We start from the raw sequence: 21,098 nt of genomic DNA, 5'->3' as shown, positions 1-21,098 counted from the left end.
GGAAAGTATTTGGTATTGGTTGTGCCAGTTAGGAACTCATTCAATAGGGGGAATAAAAATACAAATAAACTCTCATCAAATATTGAAAGAGCAAATAAGACATCCTTTTTTTATGTAGATTTTTTTCTTCTGTTTCATGCTAATCATAGTATGTAAGAGAGAGCATATCAGGGTGCTTTTGTGAAATATGAGTAGAGAAAGGCACACATCAACATGCTCAACATTTTATATCTAACAGTCTTTCTGACCTCACATTAATAAGAATTTCAGCATGAATTGGAAATTAGAGGTCATCACTTCTGTCTTATGTGCCAACAACATTTTTTTTAATTGTATTTTAGTTTTTATGAAGATGCAAGTGCAGGTTGTTTTTGGTTTAACATTTGTTGGCCATGGTTCGAATGCATTTTTTGACATATGGGACCAGTGCAAGATTCTGTTTTACCACTTAAACAACACCTCCTTACTATTCTGGGACTTATTTGCTCCTGGCAAAGTTCCTGATTGCTTTCTCTTTAGGTATTCAGCACACATCCTTTTCTTTTCCTGTGCCAACAAATTCAGCTTTCTAAATTTATTAGATTTCAAAAGTAAAGCATTTGTATGACTTTGACATTGCAGGTTTCAGACCACAGTAGCTTCCCTCCCCAACATTCATTCAAATGTGCTTTCTCTGTTTCTCTACTTCTCAAAGTAGAGAAAAGCCAAGCAAAATGACACCTTTTATTGGCTAACTAGAAAGATTACAATATGCAAGCTTTCGAGGCAACTCAGGCCCCTTCTTCAGGCAAGATGTAATCATCGTTTACATCTTGCCTGAAGAAGGGGCCTGAGTTGCCTCGAAAGCTTGCATATTGTAATCTTTCTAGTTAGCCAATAAAAGGTGTCATTTTGCTTGGCTTTTCTCTACATTCATAATGGCTAACACGGTACAACACCCTAGTTCTACTTCTCAAAGTAATGTAAGTGCATACATGACATAACTAGTCAAATAAACAAAATTTGCTAATTTATTGATATTTTTTAGGTAATCAAGTTGGTATTACTACTGTGCTTTTTTTTTTTTATTATTATTATTAGGTACGTGATCTTGTGGCCCGTCTTAATGAAGCCCAGCATGCAGTAGATAAGCTATCCAGAGAGCAAGAAGATGCAATGGGACAGTGGAAATGCACACAGACACAACTTGAAAATGACCTTTCTAAAGCTATCTTGACCAAGGTACGGATTACGCTAATGCACCCGTCTATAAAATTACCGCGGGAAAATACTTTATGAAGAGAAATTATTATGTTTGTGGTAGTTCAGTAGAGGCTTGATACAGAAGACAAATTAACTTAAGCTAGGTAAATATTGCTTTAAGTAATAAGTGAGAAATACATTTTATTTTTTAACACTCATGTACTGCCAGGGTTATACCCTTTTCAGCTAATGATCTATTTTAATTGGTATAGGCTTTAATGTCATTGCTACCAACAAACAATGTACTGTTACGTTAGATTTTTTTTTGTTGTAAAGTATATAAGCAACATATTTGGACAGATGGTTCTCAACAACTCAGAATAATTGAAGGAATGTGTAAGAAATACATGTAACACACAAGAAAAATGATATTTATAGTTGCAGGAAAATACCCTAAGCAGTAAAATAATAAAAAAAATTGAATTTGCTCTCAAGATAAAAGATGAAAATGCTTTATTTTTCAAATAAATGTTTGGTGACGTGCAAAATGATATTTGTTTTTGTTTCTTCAGGAGTGCTTAGAAGAATCTATTTTGATCCTTCAAGGCAAGATAGTTGTACTTGAAGATCAACTAAAGAAAGGAGATATGGAAATTCAGAATAAAGGAGAAGTTATGGGAGATGTACTTGAGGTGTGTAGGCTGTTTATATTATTATACATAAATTATTACAATAATTTGCAGTTTAAGTGCTGTAAGAGTATACCAATTCAGACAAGATTTTTATTAATTCTATCTCAAAATTCTGTTCTTTGTTGCTTAACATGAAATGGTCATATACGTACACACTGTGTTTAGTGTTTTCATAGTACATGGTCCTTAAAAGTGCTTGGTTTCAATGTGAAATGAATTATTAAACTTAGGTTTTTTTTCGTCAAATAGAGATTTATTCTCTTAAACTTTGCTCATTATGTTTTTTTGTATCATTACAACCTAATAGCTGGAAAACCTAAAACAAGAAGTCAGAGATTTAAAAAATCAGCTAAATCATCTACAAGAGGTCATAACACAGTTGGAAGAAAACAAGAGAAAAATGCTTGAAGAAATTACTGTGGAAAGGGTTAGGTTTGAGGAAGAAAAATCACAACTTTCCGAAGCACTGTCCAAGCTGGAGCAGGCTCACTCTGAAATATGCCTTGAGAAAAAGGCACTGGAACAAGCGTCAAAAGAACAATATGAGATTTTTTTGGCCCAGATAGATAATCTTAATTCAGAAATATTCAAACTGAATGAGCTTGCACATCAAAGGGAGCTGGAGCTCCAGTGCATCAATGAAAAGGCAGAGCAGGAAAGGCTGAAAGCTTCTTGTCTGAAGGAAGAAATGGAAAAGCGTGACCAGTGTGCTAAGGAGACCATTAATGGATTAAGTCAAAAAGTGGACGAACTTGGCACTGCTTTGAAAAGAAAGGAGGAGGAATTAATCACCAGTACTCAACTCTGGGAGATGGAGAAAGTGGAAGGAGCCAGGAGAGAAGATGCTTTGCAGCAGATGTCTACAAATTCAGAGAAAGAGAGGAATATAACTTTGATGGAATACAAAGAATTCCAAAAGTCAAAGAGGGAAGAAATTGCTTTTCTCCAGAATCAGATTTTGGAATTAGAAAAGAACTGCAGTGCTGATAAAAGTCTTATTGCTGAACTGGAAAAAGAAAAGCTAAATTTACAGCAGAAGGTGTCAAATTTAGAGGCTGCAGTGCAAGAGCTTACTGTTAAGTGCCAGAGTCTCCAAACTGAGGGTCATAATATGAGGCAGAGCTATGTGCAAGAGGTGGAATCATTAACTATACGCTTGTATGAGTCTGAAAACCTACTGAAGGAAAATAAAGAAAAGCTTGCATTACATTTGGAGCTGTTGAATGAAAACAAAAAGCTTCATGATCAGATAAATAAGTTAGAATGTGCTACAGGAGCCATGGGCATTGAGCTGGAGACAGAAAGAAAGAAATCTGAAGAGGTACAGCTAGCAAATCTTGAAAAGGTCTCCACAATGACTAGAGACTTTCAGCAGCTTGAAGCCAAGACGCAGGAAATTTCTGCTGAGCTGGAGCTTGTTTATCTAAAGCTTTCAAAAGAGAAAGAAGAAAAGAAAAGTGTTGAATCAAATTTTAATGAACTTTTGGCAGAAAGCACAAAGAAAACAAATGCTTTAAGTAGTGAGCTGAAAGAAGCACAGTGTTTTGTGTCTGAAAAAAATGGTGAAATTCAAAAGCTGGAAGTCATTATTGGATCTCACGAAGAACAGCTTAAAGCAAGTCAGCAGTCAAAGCAGAGGGAGCTATTGGAAAAGGATGAGGAGATTAAAAAAGTAGTAGAGAAGCTAGCCTCAGTCGAAAAAAACTTTGAAGAGATTAAAAACTCGAATGCTCAAGAAGAAACCAGCCTTAAAAGGAGTCTTGAGGAACATCAGATTAGGCTTGCTAGCATCAGTCAGGAACTTACAAATGCCCTTGTAGTGATGAAACAAAAAGACCTGGAAGTGGAAAATCTTAAATCTAAACTCTTGTCGAATTTTGAACAATTGAGCAATCAGCAGGAAAGCAACAATCAGCTTCAGAAAGAAGTGGATGAAATAAAACTGCTTAGAGAAAGATTGAGCCAACAAGAAAATCAAATGAAAACTTACAAAGAGCACATGCAGTCTGCTGAAACACAAATTCTTCAGCTACAGCTGACAGTAAGCACGAAAGAGACTGAAGTAAAAGAATTACTAAAAAAGGTTGACACTGAAAAGGAGCGTGCTTCTGCGGTGCAGGGCCTCCAACAGGAAAGCATTCTACAGGTGCATTCCTTGCAGTCCACAGTCCAAGAGCAAAATGAATCCATTTCCAAGTTAGAAAAGGAACTGTCTGATGCAAAGACTTTACTGAAAGAGAAAACCAATGAATCTGCAGCACAAATAACAAAAGTAGAAAATCTATGCTTGGAGCTGAGACAGCAAAAGGAGAGGATGTTGGGTATGGAGGCTCAGCTACAAATATCTGAGTCAACCCAAAAAGCTCAGGAATCTACCATTGAAAAACTCCAGACAGAAACTACTGAGTCACTCGATATGCACAAGCTTCATGAAAATAATTTAAAAGAGGAAACTGCAAGACTGAAGGCAGAACTTGGCAACATGAAACAGGAGATGGATAGGATTTCTACTAATGCAGATGCTCAGTCTAAGGAAAAGGAAGAAATAATAAATAAGCTTAAAGCTGATGTTGCTTCAGCAATGTCTCTTGCATCTGAAAAGGAGCAAATGGTTGATCTGTTAAAAAAAGACCTTTTACTGCAGCAGAATACAAATGAAGAAAACAAGAATTCGCTCGTTAAGAGTCACATGGATGCCATTGCCATTTTACAAAGTAAAATATATTATTTGGAGTGTCAAATAAAAGAGCAAAATGTGAAGGACAATCTGAGAGATCTGGCCATTGTAAAACAAGAAAGCCACTGCAGCGATCTTACGGATACAATCCAAAAATTACAGCCCGAGGTTCTTGAATTGTCATGTCCCTCTAGTGAAAGATCACATATTCCTGCTTTGTTGACAATTCCTCATTCTGATGAGGAAGAAAAAAAATGCAGAGATGAAATTGAAGCACTGCAGAAAGAGCTAGAGACAGCAAAACGTCTAAACCAAAAGTTGGAGGCAGACCTTTCCAACCAAGCTGATGAGCTGTCCAGTATGCGTGAAGAATTAACAAATGCACAGGCTCTTATTGGTGAAATTATGCCAGCCAAAAGGCAGTGCCATCAGCTGCAAGCTGAGCTTTGTCTAGTACAAAGCAAGACCCGGGAAGAACTGGAGAAGACTGAGAGGGTGAAATCTTTTCTGGAAGAGGACTTGCAACAGGTCAGAGAGGAGCTGTCTCATTTGTTGCCAGTGAAAGACAAAGTCCTTACATTAGAACTGAATGTGCAGAAACTTCAAGCTGAAAATCTTGCATATAAAGAGCAGGTTTCCAAACTACAGTTGGCCAACAAGCAGCTTGCAAGTGAAAGCTTGGAGATTTGCTCAGACTCAAATCAGGGTGTTAAAAGGTTTGATGCTGAGATGGCAAAAATCAGAGAAGCACATGGGTTAGAGCTGGACAACCTTAAAATGGAGCATCTGAGACAAATTTCTGCTGTCAAAGAGGAAAATCAAGAGGTCAGAAACAAAGTAGACACACTGTCTGCCAAGTATGAGAATGCCAAACTTAAAGTTTTGGAAGGCCGACACAAGTTCCAGGAAGAGAGGCAGAAGTTAATCATGCAGGTAATTTTATTTGGAGGTCAGTAATGGTGGTGTCTATTACTATTACTGTACTCAGATTTTTCTACGATATGTTGCATATGTACATTAGTTAGTAGTCCGTGCATTTATTTCTATGTGATCAGTTAGCTCCTTTTAGAGCTGCAACTAAAGATTTTTTTTTTGATAATCAATCTGGTGATAATTTTGTTGATTAATTGATTAGTTGGATTGTTTAAAAAAATCATTTGAAATTAAACACAAAGTTCAAGAAATGGAACATTTCACCAGATGAACACATTCAGAAGTGCATTTTTTAAAATGAGCTACCTGTAAATATTTTAAACAAAATATAGGTTTTATGCTACATTTATATAATTCATTGAAAATAAACAGTAAACAACAGTTTTCAATAAATTAACTAAACTTGCAATGTGGCTTATGTATTCCGAATCATAGTAAATGCACACTTCAAAATTAAACATGTAAGTTTTTTTTTTTTTTCCAGTTTCTGTGCAAGATAAGTTTTATTAGCAAAGCACGATGTAAATATCTGACCATCACAATATTCAACTACAGAAGAATTTGTTGCACCGTAATTTTGTTTTTAAGTCTGCAGTTTGAATTCAGTTGTCATATGCTGGGGAAATGTCCAGTCTATTTCACTTTTGCAGCAAAGCAAGTGGTTTCATTTGTGTGAAACTGTTCTTCCTTTGCCATGTAATATGCCGAGTTTAGTTTAACTGAAAGTTAATTTATTTTTGCATCATCATTTGTCTTTTTTGTGTCTGGATACCTTTTACCACTGCAGATTCTTTGGCACATTTTTTTTTTTGGTTCTTTATTTCACCTTATACAATTTCTTGTATTAGGAATTTGTTAGTTTTCGCATACCCCTTGGGGTCAGAGCACAGGGTCAGCCAATGTACAGCGCCCCTGGAGCAATTACAGGTTAAGGGTCTTGCTTAAGGGCCCAGCAGAGTAGGAACTCTTTTGGCAGTGACGGGGATTCGAACCGGCAACCTTCAGGATACCAGCACAGATCCTTAGCCTCAGAGCCACCCCTCCGCCCCATCTGGTTTCAGCCAACACACTGTCGCAGCCTGCTGCACGTCATTTGCTACCGGCAGTGTGCTGTTAGATTTTCACGTTTGAAAGTGTGTGATCCTGCCGCAAAATCTGTTTACCGGCTAAACTAGGATTGCTGCAGCAGCACTTGCACATTATCGCGTCTTCCTCCAGACTTTATAAAATCCAGTTGAAGTCAGATAGCCAACTAGTCTGGATCTTTTGCTTTTCCACCCCACTCATACCTGTTGACTCAGAATAAGAGATGCGCCTTTCAGTAGCGGTGGATGTGATTTTTGCATTCACTGTTGCACTCTCATTGAGTTACTGATTTCCTTTGCACAAGAGACTGGAAAAAAAGTTTTCTGCTTGGACTGTTACTTAAGGTCCTTTGCAGCCATCTGTTGTAAGCACTCACACATACAATAACGTTACAAGTGAATACAAGCTTGTAATGCAGCACTATAATTTAGCAGAGTGACTAGCAACCAAAAAAAAATATGGTAAGTGAAAATCTGAATATGTACTAGCTAGTGGCTAAAGACACATTTTTAGTTGCTTGTCGTTAAACTTTGTCACATGTGCTAGTGTTTTAATAGCTGTAGGGGGCTGGACTATGACTTGAATTATTCCTCGTTTCAAATCGAAAGTCATGTCATCATGCCTAGCCTGGCAAACATTGTGTTTATATACCTCTATCACATAACTTACTGGGAAGATGGCAGGTCTTACTCCTCCACAGAGCCTGTAAAGGTATGCCTCCTGTTCAAATGTTTGTGCATCTCCGATGTGCTCTTGTGCCATACAAAGGCAGACCTACACATTTTGCAACTCACAGCCTTTTTTTTTTTTTTTTTTTCTGCATTCAGAGAAAAGTGGTCCCAAACCTTGAAAGTCTTGGATTGCACGGTCTTTTCAGCCACTTGCTTAACGTTGGCCTTTTTTCAAATGCGTTTACCATGGAGAGAAGTAGTGACACAATTGTGCACCACAACGTATTAAGCCTAATGACGTAATCAAATAATCAATGAAGGTGATCGTTGCCAATTATTTTAATAATTGATTATTGTCAATAATGTCAATTAGTTGTTGAGCTCTAGTTCCTTTAGATTTGTTCCATAATTTGTCATTCGTTTAAAATGAAGCAAATGCTTGTGGAATTTTACTTCCCTGCCTTTGGATTCTAATTTGTGAGTTCCAAGTTAGAACAGGGGGGCTCAAGTTCAGTCCTGAAGGGCCACAGTGGCTGCAGGTTTTGTTGCAACCCAGTTGCTTAAATCGAAGCCAATCCTTGTCAATGACGGAACTTGTTTAATTGTATGGCTTATTAATGTTTTCTTGTGCTGCAAGTTATTCTCAGAAAGGAAAATCTGCAATATACTGTATTATCCAAATGATTTGTAACACAGAAGTAATTTTCAATTCTTTTCTTCTCTCCTTTTTAAATAAATAATTAAGACACATAGTTCATGCCCAATACTTCTTTTGGCTGCTCCCGTTAGATGTTGCTACAGCAGATCATCTTTTTCCATATCTTTATGTCCTCTGCATCTTGCTCCGTTACACCCATCACCTGCATATCCTCTCTCACCACGTCCATAAACCTTTGCTTAGGCCTTCCTCTTTTCCTTTTGCCTGGCAGCTCTATCCTTAGCATCCTTTTCCCAATATACCCCTCATCTGTCCTCTGCACATGTCCAAACCAATGCAATCTCGCCTCTCTGACTTTGTCTCCCAACCGTCCAACTTGAGCTGACCCTCTAATGTACTCATTTCTAATCCTATCCATCCTCGTCACACCCAGTGCAAATCTTAGCATCTTTAACTCTGCCACCTCCAGCTTTGTCTCCTGCTTTCTGGTCAGTGCCACCGTCTCCAACCCATATAACATAGCTGGTCTCACTACCGTGCTGTAGAACTTCCCTTTCACTCTTGCTGATAACAGTATGACACAAATCACTCCTGACACTCTTCTCCACCCATTCCACCCTGCCTGCACTCTCTTTTCACCTCTCTTCCACAATCCCCATTACTCTTTACTGTTGATCCCAAGTATTTAAACTCATCCACCTTCGCCAACTCTACTCCCTGCATTCTCACCATTGCACTGACCTCCCCCTCATTTACACACATGTATTCTGTCTTGTTCCTACTGACCTTCATTCCTCTCCTCTCTAGAGCATATCTCCACCTCTCCAGGGTCTCCTCAACCTGCTCCCTACTATCGCTACAGATCGCAATATCATCAACAAACATCATAGTCCACGGGGACTCCTGTATAATCTCATCTGTCAACCTGTCCATCACCATTGCAAATAATAAAGGACTCAGAGCCGATCCCTGATGTAATACCACCTCCAACTTGAATGCACCTGTTACTCCTACCGCAGGCCTCACCACTGTCACACTTCCCTTGTACATATCATGTACCACTCTTGCATACTTCTCTGCCACTCCCGACTTTCTTATACAATACCACAACTCCTCTCGAGGCTCAAACATGCTTCTTATTGTGGTGAATGTAGCCATTTAAGACTGTAAGAGGCAATGAAAGAGTTGGAAATGTTATCAAACAAGTTATGTGAAACAAGGCATAAACATGCTTCTTCAGCAACACTTAATTAGGTTCTAAATAAGAAACTGGGTTGCAACAAAAACCTGTATCCATTCAGGACCAAACCTGAGAACTCTGATTTAGAGGATGTAAAAAAAAAAACATGGGGCAGTTGTTTATTACCCTTTTCTAAAATCACATCTTTGTTGATACAGGTTGAGGGAATGCAGAAGTTTCTGGATACAGAAACACAAAAGGTAACAGATATGTAAAGAGAGAAATATGGCAAAAGTAACCTTCTGTTGCATTTTTCACTCTTGCTGCTTACTACTAATGCTTATTAGTATTGCCAGTATTGTTTTTGTAGTTTTTCTTTAATTCACCACAAAGGGAACTTGGATGGTTTTATGCCTATATTTTGTGGCTGTTTAAGTCATTACCCTGCAATATGACATTTGCATGTGTTTATATTATAATACAATTTAAACCCTATCAGAAATCATGCATACTAACCTTATCAAGATGCTTTGCTTGGATCCAGAAGTTAGCCTTCAGCAAGCATGCTTTAAGTTTTTCTAAATTCCACCTAAATCTTGTCTAAAATAATTAAAAATGAAATCTGAAGTTAAATGTAAGATATGTAAATTAACTCCCTACATTTACATATTATTCAATGTTGGTATCATTTTATATTTACATTTTTAGTGTGTTTTTCAAATTTTATTTACTGCTTTATACAGTGAATTACCAATGCAAGGTGTTTCAGAAAGTAAAGAATATAATTCAGAGCAATAAAATGAAATGCAAGATCATTTAATACATGACAAAAGTGTAAAAAAGACTTTCAAGAGTCTGCAAGCATGCAGATGAATTTGTAGTAATTAGAAAATGAAGGCTATGGATTCAAATTTAAAGAATATACAGTACTTACAGGTACAGATGATTAAAATGCAAGAGGGAGAAAAGGTGTTTTTTTTAGCAATTGACAGTGCCTCCACAAAAAATGTAGAATTTGCTTTCCACAAAGTAGGGGATACAGACCCTTGGCTGAGAGATGCGTTATGAGCCTTTGGAATAGTGAGGATGTTGGCATCAGAATTTGTTTAGGTGGCAGGATTTTGAAGAGAATATTTCAGAGCAATGCAGCTAAGATAAGCAGATATGTACTTGTTCTCATGATACTCCTTGGTACAAGTCAGAACTTCAGCATTTGCATTTTGAAACTGGAATATGCTGGACAATTTGGGATGGAAGGCTATTAAAAGTTAATTTCAGTCAATCATTACTTGTGCCCAAGAACATCTTTAATGTGTGTGTCACACCTTTCTGAATTATTGCACAGATTATTATTGGTTAATGGTTACTGTTCAGGCTGTCCTCTAAAGTTCAGTATTAACACATGTTAACTCATATTTGACAATTTTGTTGTGCAAGAAACAATAAGATCTGGTTCTGCATAAGAGGTTCAATTGTGTTTATATTAATTTTTAAACACTTGAAAGGCTTTCCGGAAAAAATACTAAATATTTACTTCACACTGTTTACTGAGTTTTTCCAAGGAGAAATTCTCCTTATTTTAAAATTACTTTTTATTCAGTTGTTCAGGATGCAAACATTTGTAAGTACATATCTTTTATAGTTTTTCTGTAAGTCTTATTTTTTCATTCTTCTGATTGATTCCTGAACATATTTGAACATATCAAGAGGTACACGTAAATTATATTTGAAATGAAATGAAGGATGAAAACTATAATATACTGTGTTTTCAATAGGTGGATGATCTTGTTAAAAAAGTGTCAGAACGTGAAGCTGAACTCAAGAATGCACGTCACAAACTTAAGGTGTGTGTTTTTGAGCGGTTCTCTTTTTTGATCTACTGTATTAAGTTTTGGAGTTTGTGTGTGTGTGTTTGCCTTGTCATGAACTGGCACCCTGTTCAGGTATTGTTCTGCCTTGCGCCTGATGATAGTTGGTATGGACTCCAACTTCCCAGCACCCATGCCCTGGATAGGTGGGTTGGAAAACTGTGTGGATGGATGGATGGAGATGTATAGAAAAATATAGTTATTTGGATGTATTAATCATTAACATTTATAATGCACCACCTGCAGTGCATTGCATTTTTCATTCCAACAGATGGTGTGTCACATACTTTAGCAATAATATAAATGCAAAGAATTATTATTATTATTACTATTGGTAATCCTATACCAAATGGCATATAATTGAGTGAAAAGACGAATAAGTGGAACTATAACTTATAAAAAGAAAACTTAATTGAAAAAAATAGAGGAAATAAAAAAGAGCATCATAGGGAGTACTGATCTTCTCTGATTCCATTAAATATTTTGTAGTGCTGTCCTTAATATTTTAGCAAAATGAGGACAGCAGTAAATTGTGTAAATAAATACATTCATGACCAGCTTTAAACAAGACATGCTGTTTTCCCAGGACCTGAATTTGAGAACCCAGCAGCCAAACCATCCTCTTTTTGAGTATCAGTGGGCTCCAATGAGAGTAGTACCTTATCTGTTTGTTTGTTTTGTTAATTTTTTTCTATGTATAGTTCCAATTATTAGGTTATAGTGTTGGTTGTACACTACATCTATTTGAATGAAAAATATAAAGCATTTTATTAGTACAAGTGACTAAATGCCTTGGATTGGGCATGTTGAGAAAGGCGCCCTTGAGTGAGTGCTTTGAGAGTGTCATCATAGTTATTATAGATGGCAGTTACACACCACTGAAGTTATTATAATGCGACAACACTTCTGCAGTTAGGTTTAAGTAATACACCAATGCTAGATTAGTGTGTGTGTGTGTGTGTCTGTGTGTTTATATACCATATACCTGTACATTCCATTTATATGTCCTATCCCAAGGGCTTGTGGACAAGGTGCCGGTCTACCTGGACATGTCTATAGTTACTCTCTCTCAGGAGAGACAGGATTACACTCCACATTTTGTACTATGTTTAAGAAAAAAAAAATTGTAATTGTTTTCGTACCCATTCATATCTTGGCAAGCTTCCTCTCAGATTTATGTGACTGTATGAGTTGACATGACTCAGAGGAAAATGAGGTTGTACAGCTTACTTTTTTTTTCCCTTCTGACACATAAGCTTTAATATCTCGATTGCACAAGTATGTTTAATTTTTTTTGTTCCTTTTTCTTTCTATAACATTTACATGCCATATTTTGTTATACAAATAACAAAACAGGTTCTCAACTTTGAAGGAGGCAGATCTTTAACCTATAACAAAAATATATTTCATCATTGTATCAATATAATACAGGCATATAGATGTATTTTATAAGGTTACCATCTGTGTACATTCTTGTATATAATTTGCACTGTTGAAATAATAGTTTGTTTCAATGCTTATTATATTCAGATCCAAGAAACTGAGGATGTACATACACAAAGAAAACAAATCTCAGATCTTCAGTTTCAGCTTAATCAAAAGGAACAGACTGTGGAACATTACAAGACACAGGTATATCAAGATTTGTACACTATAAATATATATGATAAAAACTCAACAACAGTTATCATATAGGTTGTGAGCATGCACTGGTGCAGCATGCAGCCGAACCCACCACACAACGTTTGTTATCATATAGCAGCTTATAATAACTTTGGTGAATGTTTTATACTGTTTCAGGCAGAGAAAGCCAAGGTGTACTATGATGCCAAGAAACAACAGCTGCAGGAAATGACTGAGAAGATGAAGTCTGTGGAGATGAGTTTGGAAAGCAACCATCGTGAGAACACTGAGCTAAAAACAAAGACCAAGCAACTTGAAATTGAGCTGCAGCAGGCCCAAATGAATGCCAAAAATCTGTCCATGAAGGTCTGCAGTCTTGAAGCACAGGTAAAAACTATGGACAGATGCATTTGTTAAATGGTTTTTGATAAGATGCAAGTTCAATTTTTGAATTTAAAATGTTCTCTGAATGTTTTGCAGGTTGAGTATGCTGATCGGCAGCTGCGGGAGTTAGGGCGCTCTCAACTAGCTATGGAACCCTTTAAAAGTCGGGAGCTGTCTTCTTCTGAGAAAGAAGGAGATGTGAGCAAAGATAGCTTGGAGTGTAGCCTTGATGAAAAAGACCTTTGGAACTCCACCAGGTAAACTACATCAAATGTTAATGCCGCAATCTGACATTGCATCAGATTATTTGAATTCCATACAATGTATTAAATAATACATTTACTGCTCAATATTTTGTAGTCCTTTTTTCATTTTAGGTCTTGGTAAGGTTTATTACTCTTTTTTAATATCACTTTGGCTTGCCTGACTCTCTTAACTGAACATTTCTTTATGTAGGAAGCCAGCAATGCCCATGGAGACTCCTATTCCTATCAGAACCTCTGAGCGTATAGCTCAAAAACAAGTTTCTTCTAAGGTTCCATCCTTGGAGTCTCTATACTTCACTCCTCTTCCAAACCGTACAGAGTCTAAGCTAGAAAGCAGTATCAATTCGCTGGAAGATCTTACTCTTAACTCTACAAGGAAGACCTGCTCTGCACGAAGGCGCACCACACAGATCATTAACATCACACTCACAAAGGTAAATGGACATTTCTGAAACTACCAAATGTTGATTTAAGAAAATAAAAATCAATTGCTTATAATAGATAAATGCTTTGGCAGATTTATGCTTGAAGAGGCAATCCACACTGTTTCTAGTATATGAAATAGTGGTTTTATTTTGCAGAAGATGTGCTTTCTGAAAACTATGCTTTTTTCTGTGTCTCAAGACCGTAGCTGTGTAGAAAACTACCTACATTCGTTTTTCATTTAATTAAAACACAATATATAACTTTCATCCAAGTGACACAGCTTCCTATATGACACATATTCATCTCTACCTCATATTGTCCGAAATATTGTTTTTTTTTTTTTTTCTAGGTTCACAGCTGTAATTTTGTTTAGATTCTCTCTCTGAATGTTTAATATGAAAAGAAACCTTGCTTTCATATAGCTTATATTCCCAATGCAAGATAAAACAGTTTTATATGTGTGTATATCGAAACTTGAATCTCTGTATAGAATTAGGAAATATAGCAAAATCACCATGTTGTTTGTATAAACATAAAGGATAAATCACAGTTACTTGCTAATATTTGCTGAACATTGTGCTCAAATTGATTAATCTGAATGAGTATACAATATGATTAAGGTATAACTTGAACAACTGTAACACTTTTGTTCCACCATATTGTTAAGCAGATATAAATACAGACCTCACTGTGCACCCTTAGATTATGTTTAATTGTCAAAGGGTTTTAAATTGTTACAGAAAAGAGTGTTCATTATGTGGCATATTGAATTACACACGCTAAATGAGAACTTTGTTGATCGTAAGCTACTAATTCTCCCATTGAAGAATATGATAAAACATCCAGTTTTAAAGCTTGTCTTTCATTGTTGTATATTTTTCTGTCTTTCCTTTACACATGAATCATTTAACAATTTTTCCTTGTCCTCGTCTTCAGCCATGTATGAGTTGATCTAAATGAGGCCCACCTCTAGTGTGCTGGGACCCATTTCCACTGCACTTCATAAATCTTACTCTCTATTCCTTTAGAAAAGTATCCACAAAAATAGTCTTTAGTCGTCTCTGTATAGCCTATACTTTCCATTGTCCTTGAGCACATTATGCTTATTTCAGTTCACAGTGAAAGTGCAACCCAACTGTAAAACTACTCTGCTTAGAGCAGGGGTCTCCAACTCCAGTTCTGAAGTGCTACTGTGGCTGCAGGTTTTCATTCTAACCCTTAATTAGTGACAGATTTTGCTGCTAATTAACTCTTCGCCTTAATTTTAATTGATGCACATCTTAAGACTCAGGCCCCTTAATTCTTTTTTCCTTAATTAGCAACCAAACAATATTAAGACACAAAATGTACCAACACATAAACAACAACCTGCATCCATCACACAATAACTGAAAATTAAGAAAGGTGAAGGCCTCAGTAATGTTGATCTGCTCTGGTCCACAAAACATGTATCATATTTTACGTACCATGACCAAATTGGGGGTGGGGGGAATCTAAATAGACCAGATACTGGTGCTGAACTCACCGTGGCTTTTAATCCTTTGAACAGTGACGGCTCTGCAGCACACTGTTGGCTGTCAAAAAAAGAAGCCAGCTTGACTGTGCTGAACAGTCAGTGTACAATCGCTAACCAAGACATAGGTAGCAATTTTCAGTTGTTTAAACTGATATGGTCTGATGACACAATCGGCGACTGCGGTCGGTTAATCTGACATACCCCATGATTAGAATTTATGTAATCTGACATTGACGTTAGCTTTACATGCTTTCAAACTATGTTGTCAGAGTCTTCATTTGGACTTAAATCAGTCAGAATCTAACACTTGTGTTCTGTTTTTACTGGCTAGCTGTCTGTGCCCTCCGCTGAGTACAAAGTCCTATTAGATCTATATAAAACTTTTTCAAAACTTTGCAGCATCTATTCAATAACATTTTCAAATAAGCATTTAAATTGAGGAAGCGGATTCTCTCCCCTCTTTTTTTTATTCTATTTATTTTGATTTATTTATTTATTTATTTACATATTTTTTACTATTCAAGTTTTACTCTGCTGGCCTAGCTCCCTTTCTCATGGGTGAGGGTTGATTTGTTTTGAACCTAGTTTTGTTAAACTTGACTTGCTTGTATGGAATGTTATTTGATTTGAATAAAATTAATAAAGTGTTAAAAAAATTCCTATTGGTAATGTTGAAACTTTATTGGGCCTTGTATCTGACGACATTAGCAACATCCTGTATCATTAATCACCAGTTCACCTATTCTTTTTGCCTCCTGTAGTTTTGGTAACCTTTTTGTGGACCCAAATAAACTGTTTTCCATTAGTAACTTAGTTTTCAGTACTTCTTAGTATTGGCCTCCCTTTTCCATTCTTAAAAGGAAATCTTTTTAAGGTCAGAACTTATTGAAATATTCATCTTATCTTATAAAATCATTTTATCTCTGTCCGGGTTGCCGGTGTATTATCCTATATCTGGACTGTACTTTTATTATTTACTTTTTTGTTTTTTAACACTTGATATTTTGTTTACGTTCTGGTGTTGACTTAGAAATGATGTTTTATTAGTTTCAAATACTGCATATATTAGTTTTTGTTGTTTATTTTTTTAGTTTTATTGTATTTATATTCAGATACCTGAAACATGTAAAAGAAACATTCAAAATTCAATAATAAGCTGCCATTATTTTTTATAATTTATGATTTTTCTGTAAATATTAAAAAGTATTTTTTTTGTTTTACGTCCTTTGGCAATTAATGACAGCATACAGTATTTCTGTGTATCAGTATTGCTTTATCATAGTTGCTTTGAATGGATTATTCATATGTTTTCTTACTTTGCTCTTGCAGAAAGAGATGACACCTGGTGGGGAGCCAGGAAGCGCAAACTCTTCCTTCTATAGTCTTCGATCGACTAAATCACAAAATACAATCCACAGCAAGACTGACCGTCGCATCTCATCACAATACAGCATGTCACAAGAGTCTCTTGATGAGCTTACCACAAATGAAAAGCTCCTTGGCTTGCCAGGCTATCGTCCTTCTACCAGCAGTACTACTAGCAATAGGGATCGATTAAGTGAGTAGCAGCATAATGTAACTTAAAATAAAATGTTAGCATAAAAAAGGTTTGGTAGACTTTTTGAATAGTAATATTTCTACCCTCAGGACTGTGTTCCTGTAAATTTTAAAAATTATTTTGGACATGTCCCATCCAGGATTAGTTCCTGCCTGGTGTGCAATATTTCCAGGACAGGCTCTGGCCACTTATAACCCTGAAATGGAAAATTAATCAATTTGTGTCAATTTCTGGGTCTTTACAGCTTGTGCATTTGCCACTTGGTAATAAAGCTGAAAGTTAGGTAGTGCCATACCCCCTTCTGCTTTAGTTCTTTCAATGGGTGGACATTTTTTGCCAACTTAATATGATTTAAATTGTTCTGTGCATATTGTACTATCTGAATAATGGTCTGCTGAGACTCTACCTGTCATTGTTAAATTCTTCTATATAATATCAAAAGTATTTTGTATGTATACGTGCAGATTACTAGTTTAATTTATAAATGTGAAGGATTCATGCATTCAAGTTTTGTAAAGGAATGTTTTACTTTTCTTTTTTAATTATTGGCTGTTCATGGGTGTTTGTTTTGCAGGTACAAGCTCTTTTCTTGTTGGGTCCCAGAATGAGCCAGAGCACACTGATGACTGGATGCGAATTGCAGAGTTACAAGCCCGAAACCAAGCATGCCTTCCGCACTTAAAAACGAGTTACCCACTGGAATCCAGGGTATTTGTGACTTTCTTTTTCATTACGTCAACTGCTGTACATGAGTTAGTTGTGAATCACTGCAGCGTGTGTGTGTATTTCCTCTTCCATAAGCAGTTTGTTATATATTATCAGATTTTAATTTGGCAAAATTTACATGGTTTACTTTAGACATGCTTCTCTAATCTAAGGACTTGCATTTAACCTTAATATCTAAAATCAAAAGGACCTGCACAGTTGACAAAATTAAAATTCTTTTCACTTTTTTGGTTCTATCAAAATGTTAACCTAAACTGAGCTTTTATTTCAGACCCTTTATCAGCTTTAAACTTAAATCCAGAGGTATTAGTATGCAGGTTGTACGCACATTTCCATCTGTTATTCAACAGATAAATGGATTGCTAGAGTGGCAAGATGAACAGTGAAATTGTAAATTCTTGACAAGTAGACTTATTTAGGTTGTAATAAGCCAATTGTGCAAACCCTTACTTACAACTGCCATAGTTCTATAGCTCAGTTCTGTATACACTTTTTCAGTGTTTTTATTCCATCATTCATAAACCTCAATTTTTCCAAACATTTACAAGATAAATTTCAAATTCAATTGAAGTAAATTCAAATTAGAATATTGAAAATACTTTAAACAGTGTAATGTAGAACTTGTAGGTTAACACACTGGATTTTTGTAATGATAGTCTCTATGATAATCCTAAAACTAACATGATATAGCTGCCATTGTTTGTGAATGTAGTCATTTCCTATTTATTCTTTTTTATCTTTTAATGAATTTGGAAAATAAATTCATTTCTGGATAAGTCGTGGGCTTCACAGTAATTTTTACAGAAAAACAATTGGTACAGAGTAAATGATGCATGTCAAGTTGTATAATTCCTTTTTAATGAGACTTAAATAAAATAGGCCTAAATGATGGGTACAAGGTGAGTGAATGGCAGACTTGGGAAAGAATTTTTAAACTCTATTCAGACAGAGCTGACAATCAAACCCAGGTTCTCGGCACCTGTGAGATGCCATAAATGTCTTTTCTGGCACATTTCCACCCAATTTTACATTAGCATCTTTTTTTATATAATTAGGGATTTTTAATTAAAATTTTTATTTAGTAGAGGTGTGGCATTCACAATACTTGAGTGCAGCTACATTATAACACATTTGAAATGATACCTTTAGATACGTCCCAGTAGCAGTAAGTGTATAATGAAAAAGAATGGGTTGATAGAATCAAAGAAACATGACAATGACATGACAATAAAACAGCTTGTGCCGACTGTGTGAAGCATTGCAGGGGAAATAAAAGGAAACTTACTGGAAAGTGGTTGAGAAGGGAAATGACAGCCTGTAATTGACTAACAGACAGGTTTGGAAGAGACAACCCGATTGTATATAGCAGGCAGTTTTCTGCAGGTACCACAGTCAGCCTCCTCTATATGAGGATCATGAATCTGGCACTTAAAGAAGAGGGCACAATTTCAGGTACAGAACAAAGTGCATTATTCATCTTATTATGTTAATATAAAGTTTTATTTATTTATTTGTTTGTGTAGTGCCCTAAATAGTGCCAGTGTCTTTGAGTATTAAAGATAATTTGTGTCAAAAATGTGCCTTGCTGGTACTGTACTTGGTTATATTAAAATACTGAATATGTCAGTCAGGCAGCATACTACTGTTTGTACATACATACATACATACTAAGTGGGTTTGAAAATGTTTGCGTTTTTTTGTTATTGCATGTTTTGCACTATTGTACTTAGTGATCAGCTTAATCTTCTACTGTGCCTATTCATTTTCCAGCCTAGTATTGGCATTCCATTCACCATTTCTGATGAAGAAGTCAAACTGGGTGACCCCACAGAAACTATTCGAAGAGCCTCACTCCTACCCAGTCAGATTAATAAGGGAGTGACCTCCCATCGTCTGTCAATGCTGTCCAGTGTGGTTCACGAAGGAGTTGTAACTCGAAGTTCTGCTAACCAGCCCTCCTCATTATTGGTAAATCGCAGTAGTCCTAGCCAGTCTAACAGGGTGTCTACCCGCCAGCATCTTAAACGAACATGTGAGAATTCACACAAAGGACCAGAAACACCTGAGGTATTACTATGTGTTTTTAATAATTGGAAAATCACATTCATTTAGAGCTGCATGAGCTGACTGCCAGTACCTATGTTGTTGTTCATTATTGTTTTTAGATTCAATTTTGTTGTAAGGAAAAATGATGTAGTTATGTATATTTTCTCCCTTCCTTCTCTCCTAGCTGGACAAAGGTTCAGTACAGGCTTGTGACATCACTAAATGTATAATCTTTTTGCGCATATCATTATTTTTACTGTTAATACAAATAAAATAATTTTAAAGCAAAGCCAGTACTGCATCTACGTAAAACATTCAATATTGTGTATAAAACATTTCTCCGAGAGCTAATGTAATTATTTATTGTTCTTGTGTGTTGACTTTCAGTCCAAGAAAATAGCAAGCTGTTTCCCAAGACCAATGACCCCCAAGGATAAGAATGACAGACGGTATACCATGGCAAATTCTCAAAATGTCGCACCTAAAGCACAGGTATACGTTATTTTCTATCCTATCCTTCTCTCTTCAGGGCTTATTTCCAGACTGTGTATTTGTCTATTACCCTGATCCTACTTGGCCACACTAATCTAAAATCATCTAGATGCCCACCATTATATACTATAGTATTAAAGGGCAGTGCTTTTTATAGCTTCTAACAACTGTTAAGGAACTCAAGATGTGAAAAATTCCTTTTAAACTTGGTTAATTGGCAGTGCTACAAATTTTAATACAGTATTTTTTTTACTTCTCTTTCGTCCTTGAAACACATTCTGAGGATAGTTTTGATCCAAGCCCTAGAATCAGGCCTCTTTCAACTCTAGGAACACTAATTCACCATGTTGCCTTGTGTCTACCTGACAATCTTTGAGCTCTGAGTGACCTATACAAGGATGAGACATCCAAGAAACATCATAGGCTTTTTGGTTTCTTCAGTCATTCCTGGTATCTCAGTTGCTATTTGTGATCTGTGATGGGTTTCACTAGTCTCTTTCTGACCACTTACAATCTTGACGGGTTGTAAGGTTCACCTGCTACCCTTTAGAAGCCTTGTGAGCAACCTACCACAATGCCAAAATTACTTTCCTCATCTTCTTCCCCAGTCCACTCTCTCCAGAATAGTCTTAGAAACTTAATTTCTGCCTACAATGGAGTTACAGATGTGCTCTCCATTCAGCAGTTTGAGTGTTTCTTTTTATGCAGCTTTTGTAAAATTTCACTTTTTTACAGTAGTTTAGCTAGAATTAAGTTTTTTTGTGAATTTGTTTGTTACAGTTTTCCTTTATTTTATTCTTTTTAATGTATGTTGCAGTGAGGTAGCACTGTGTCACAGATCCATTGTTTTAAAATCTTGCATCCGGTCATTGCCCATATAAAGCTTGCATGCTCTTTCTGTATCTATGTGGTGTTACTTCAGCCTCCCCAAAGAAATGCCAACAGAATTTCAACACACTTAGAAATTGGGTAATCCTGTTTTGGAAAATCTCTAGGATCCTAGTTTATAACCTTTATACAATTTTTGGCCATATATATGTACAATTATTACAAACAATATTTATAAATGTAGTTATTTGTCAATAAAGGTATGCAATGTTTGTATGCATTTGTG

General features: G+C 36.1%; 1 protein-coding gene across 3 annotated transcripts in view; it reads left to right on the top strand.

Annotated features, from left to right (window-relative positions):
• Positions 1-21,098, top strand: part of numa1 (nuclear mitotic apparatus protein 1) — a 44,022-nt gene that overhangs the window by 18,703 nt on the left and 4,221 nt on the right. For 2 of the 3 annotated variants that reach the window (XM_051926525.1, XM_028799362.2), the window contains exons 12-24: positions 1,081-1,221; positions 1,755-1,874; positions 2,182-5,484; positions 9,298-9,339; positions 10,855-10,923; positions 12,478-12,579; positions 12,748-12,957; positions 13,051-13,211; positions 13,411-13,654; positions 16,492-16,720; positions 17,295-17,428; positions 19,217-19,513; positions 19,880-19,984. In XM_051926525.1, the coding sequence (XP_051782485.1) occupies positions 1,081-1,221; positions 1,755-1,874; positions 2,182-5,484; positions 9,298-9,339; positions 10,855-10,923; positions 12,478-12,579; positions 12,748-12,957; positions 13,051-13,211; positions 13,411-13,654; positions 16,492-16,720; positions 17,295-17,428; positions 19,217-19,513; positions 19,880-19,984 (5,157 nt within the window). The remainder of the gene's footprint in view (positions 1-1,080; positions 1,222-1,754; positions 1,875-2,181; positions 5,485-9,297; positions 9,340-10,854; positions 10,924-12,477; positions 12,580-12,747; positions 12,958-13,050; positions 13,212-13,410; positions 13,655-16,491; positions 16,721-17,294; positions 17,429-19,216; positions 19,514-19,879; positions 19,985-21,098) is intronic. The other variant, XM_051926524.1, reaches the window with a different exon arrangement.

Source organism: Erpetoichthys calabaricus, chromosome 4 (genome assembly GCF_900747795.2).
Source record: "Erpetoichthys calabaricus chromosome 4, fErpCal1.3, whole genome shotgun sequence".
In the NCBI taxonomy this organism is placed as follows: domain Eukaryota; kingdom Metazoa; phylum Chordata; class Cladistia; order Polypteriformes; family Polypteridae; genus Erpetoichthys; species Erpetoichthys calabaricus.
The sequence above is the reverse complement of the archived record's forward strand: the minus strand, read 5'-3'. Positions and strand labels throughout refer to the sequence as shown.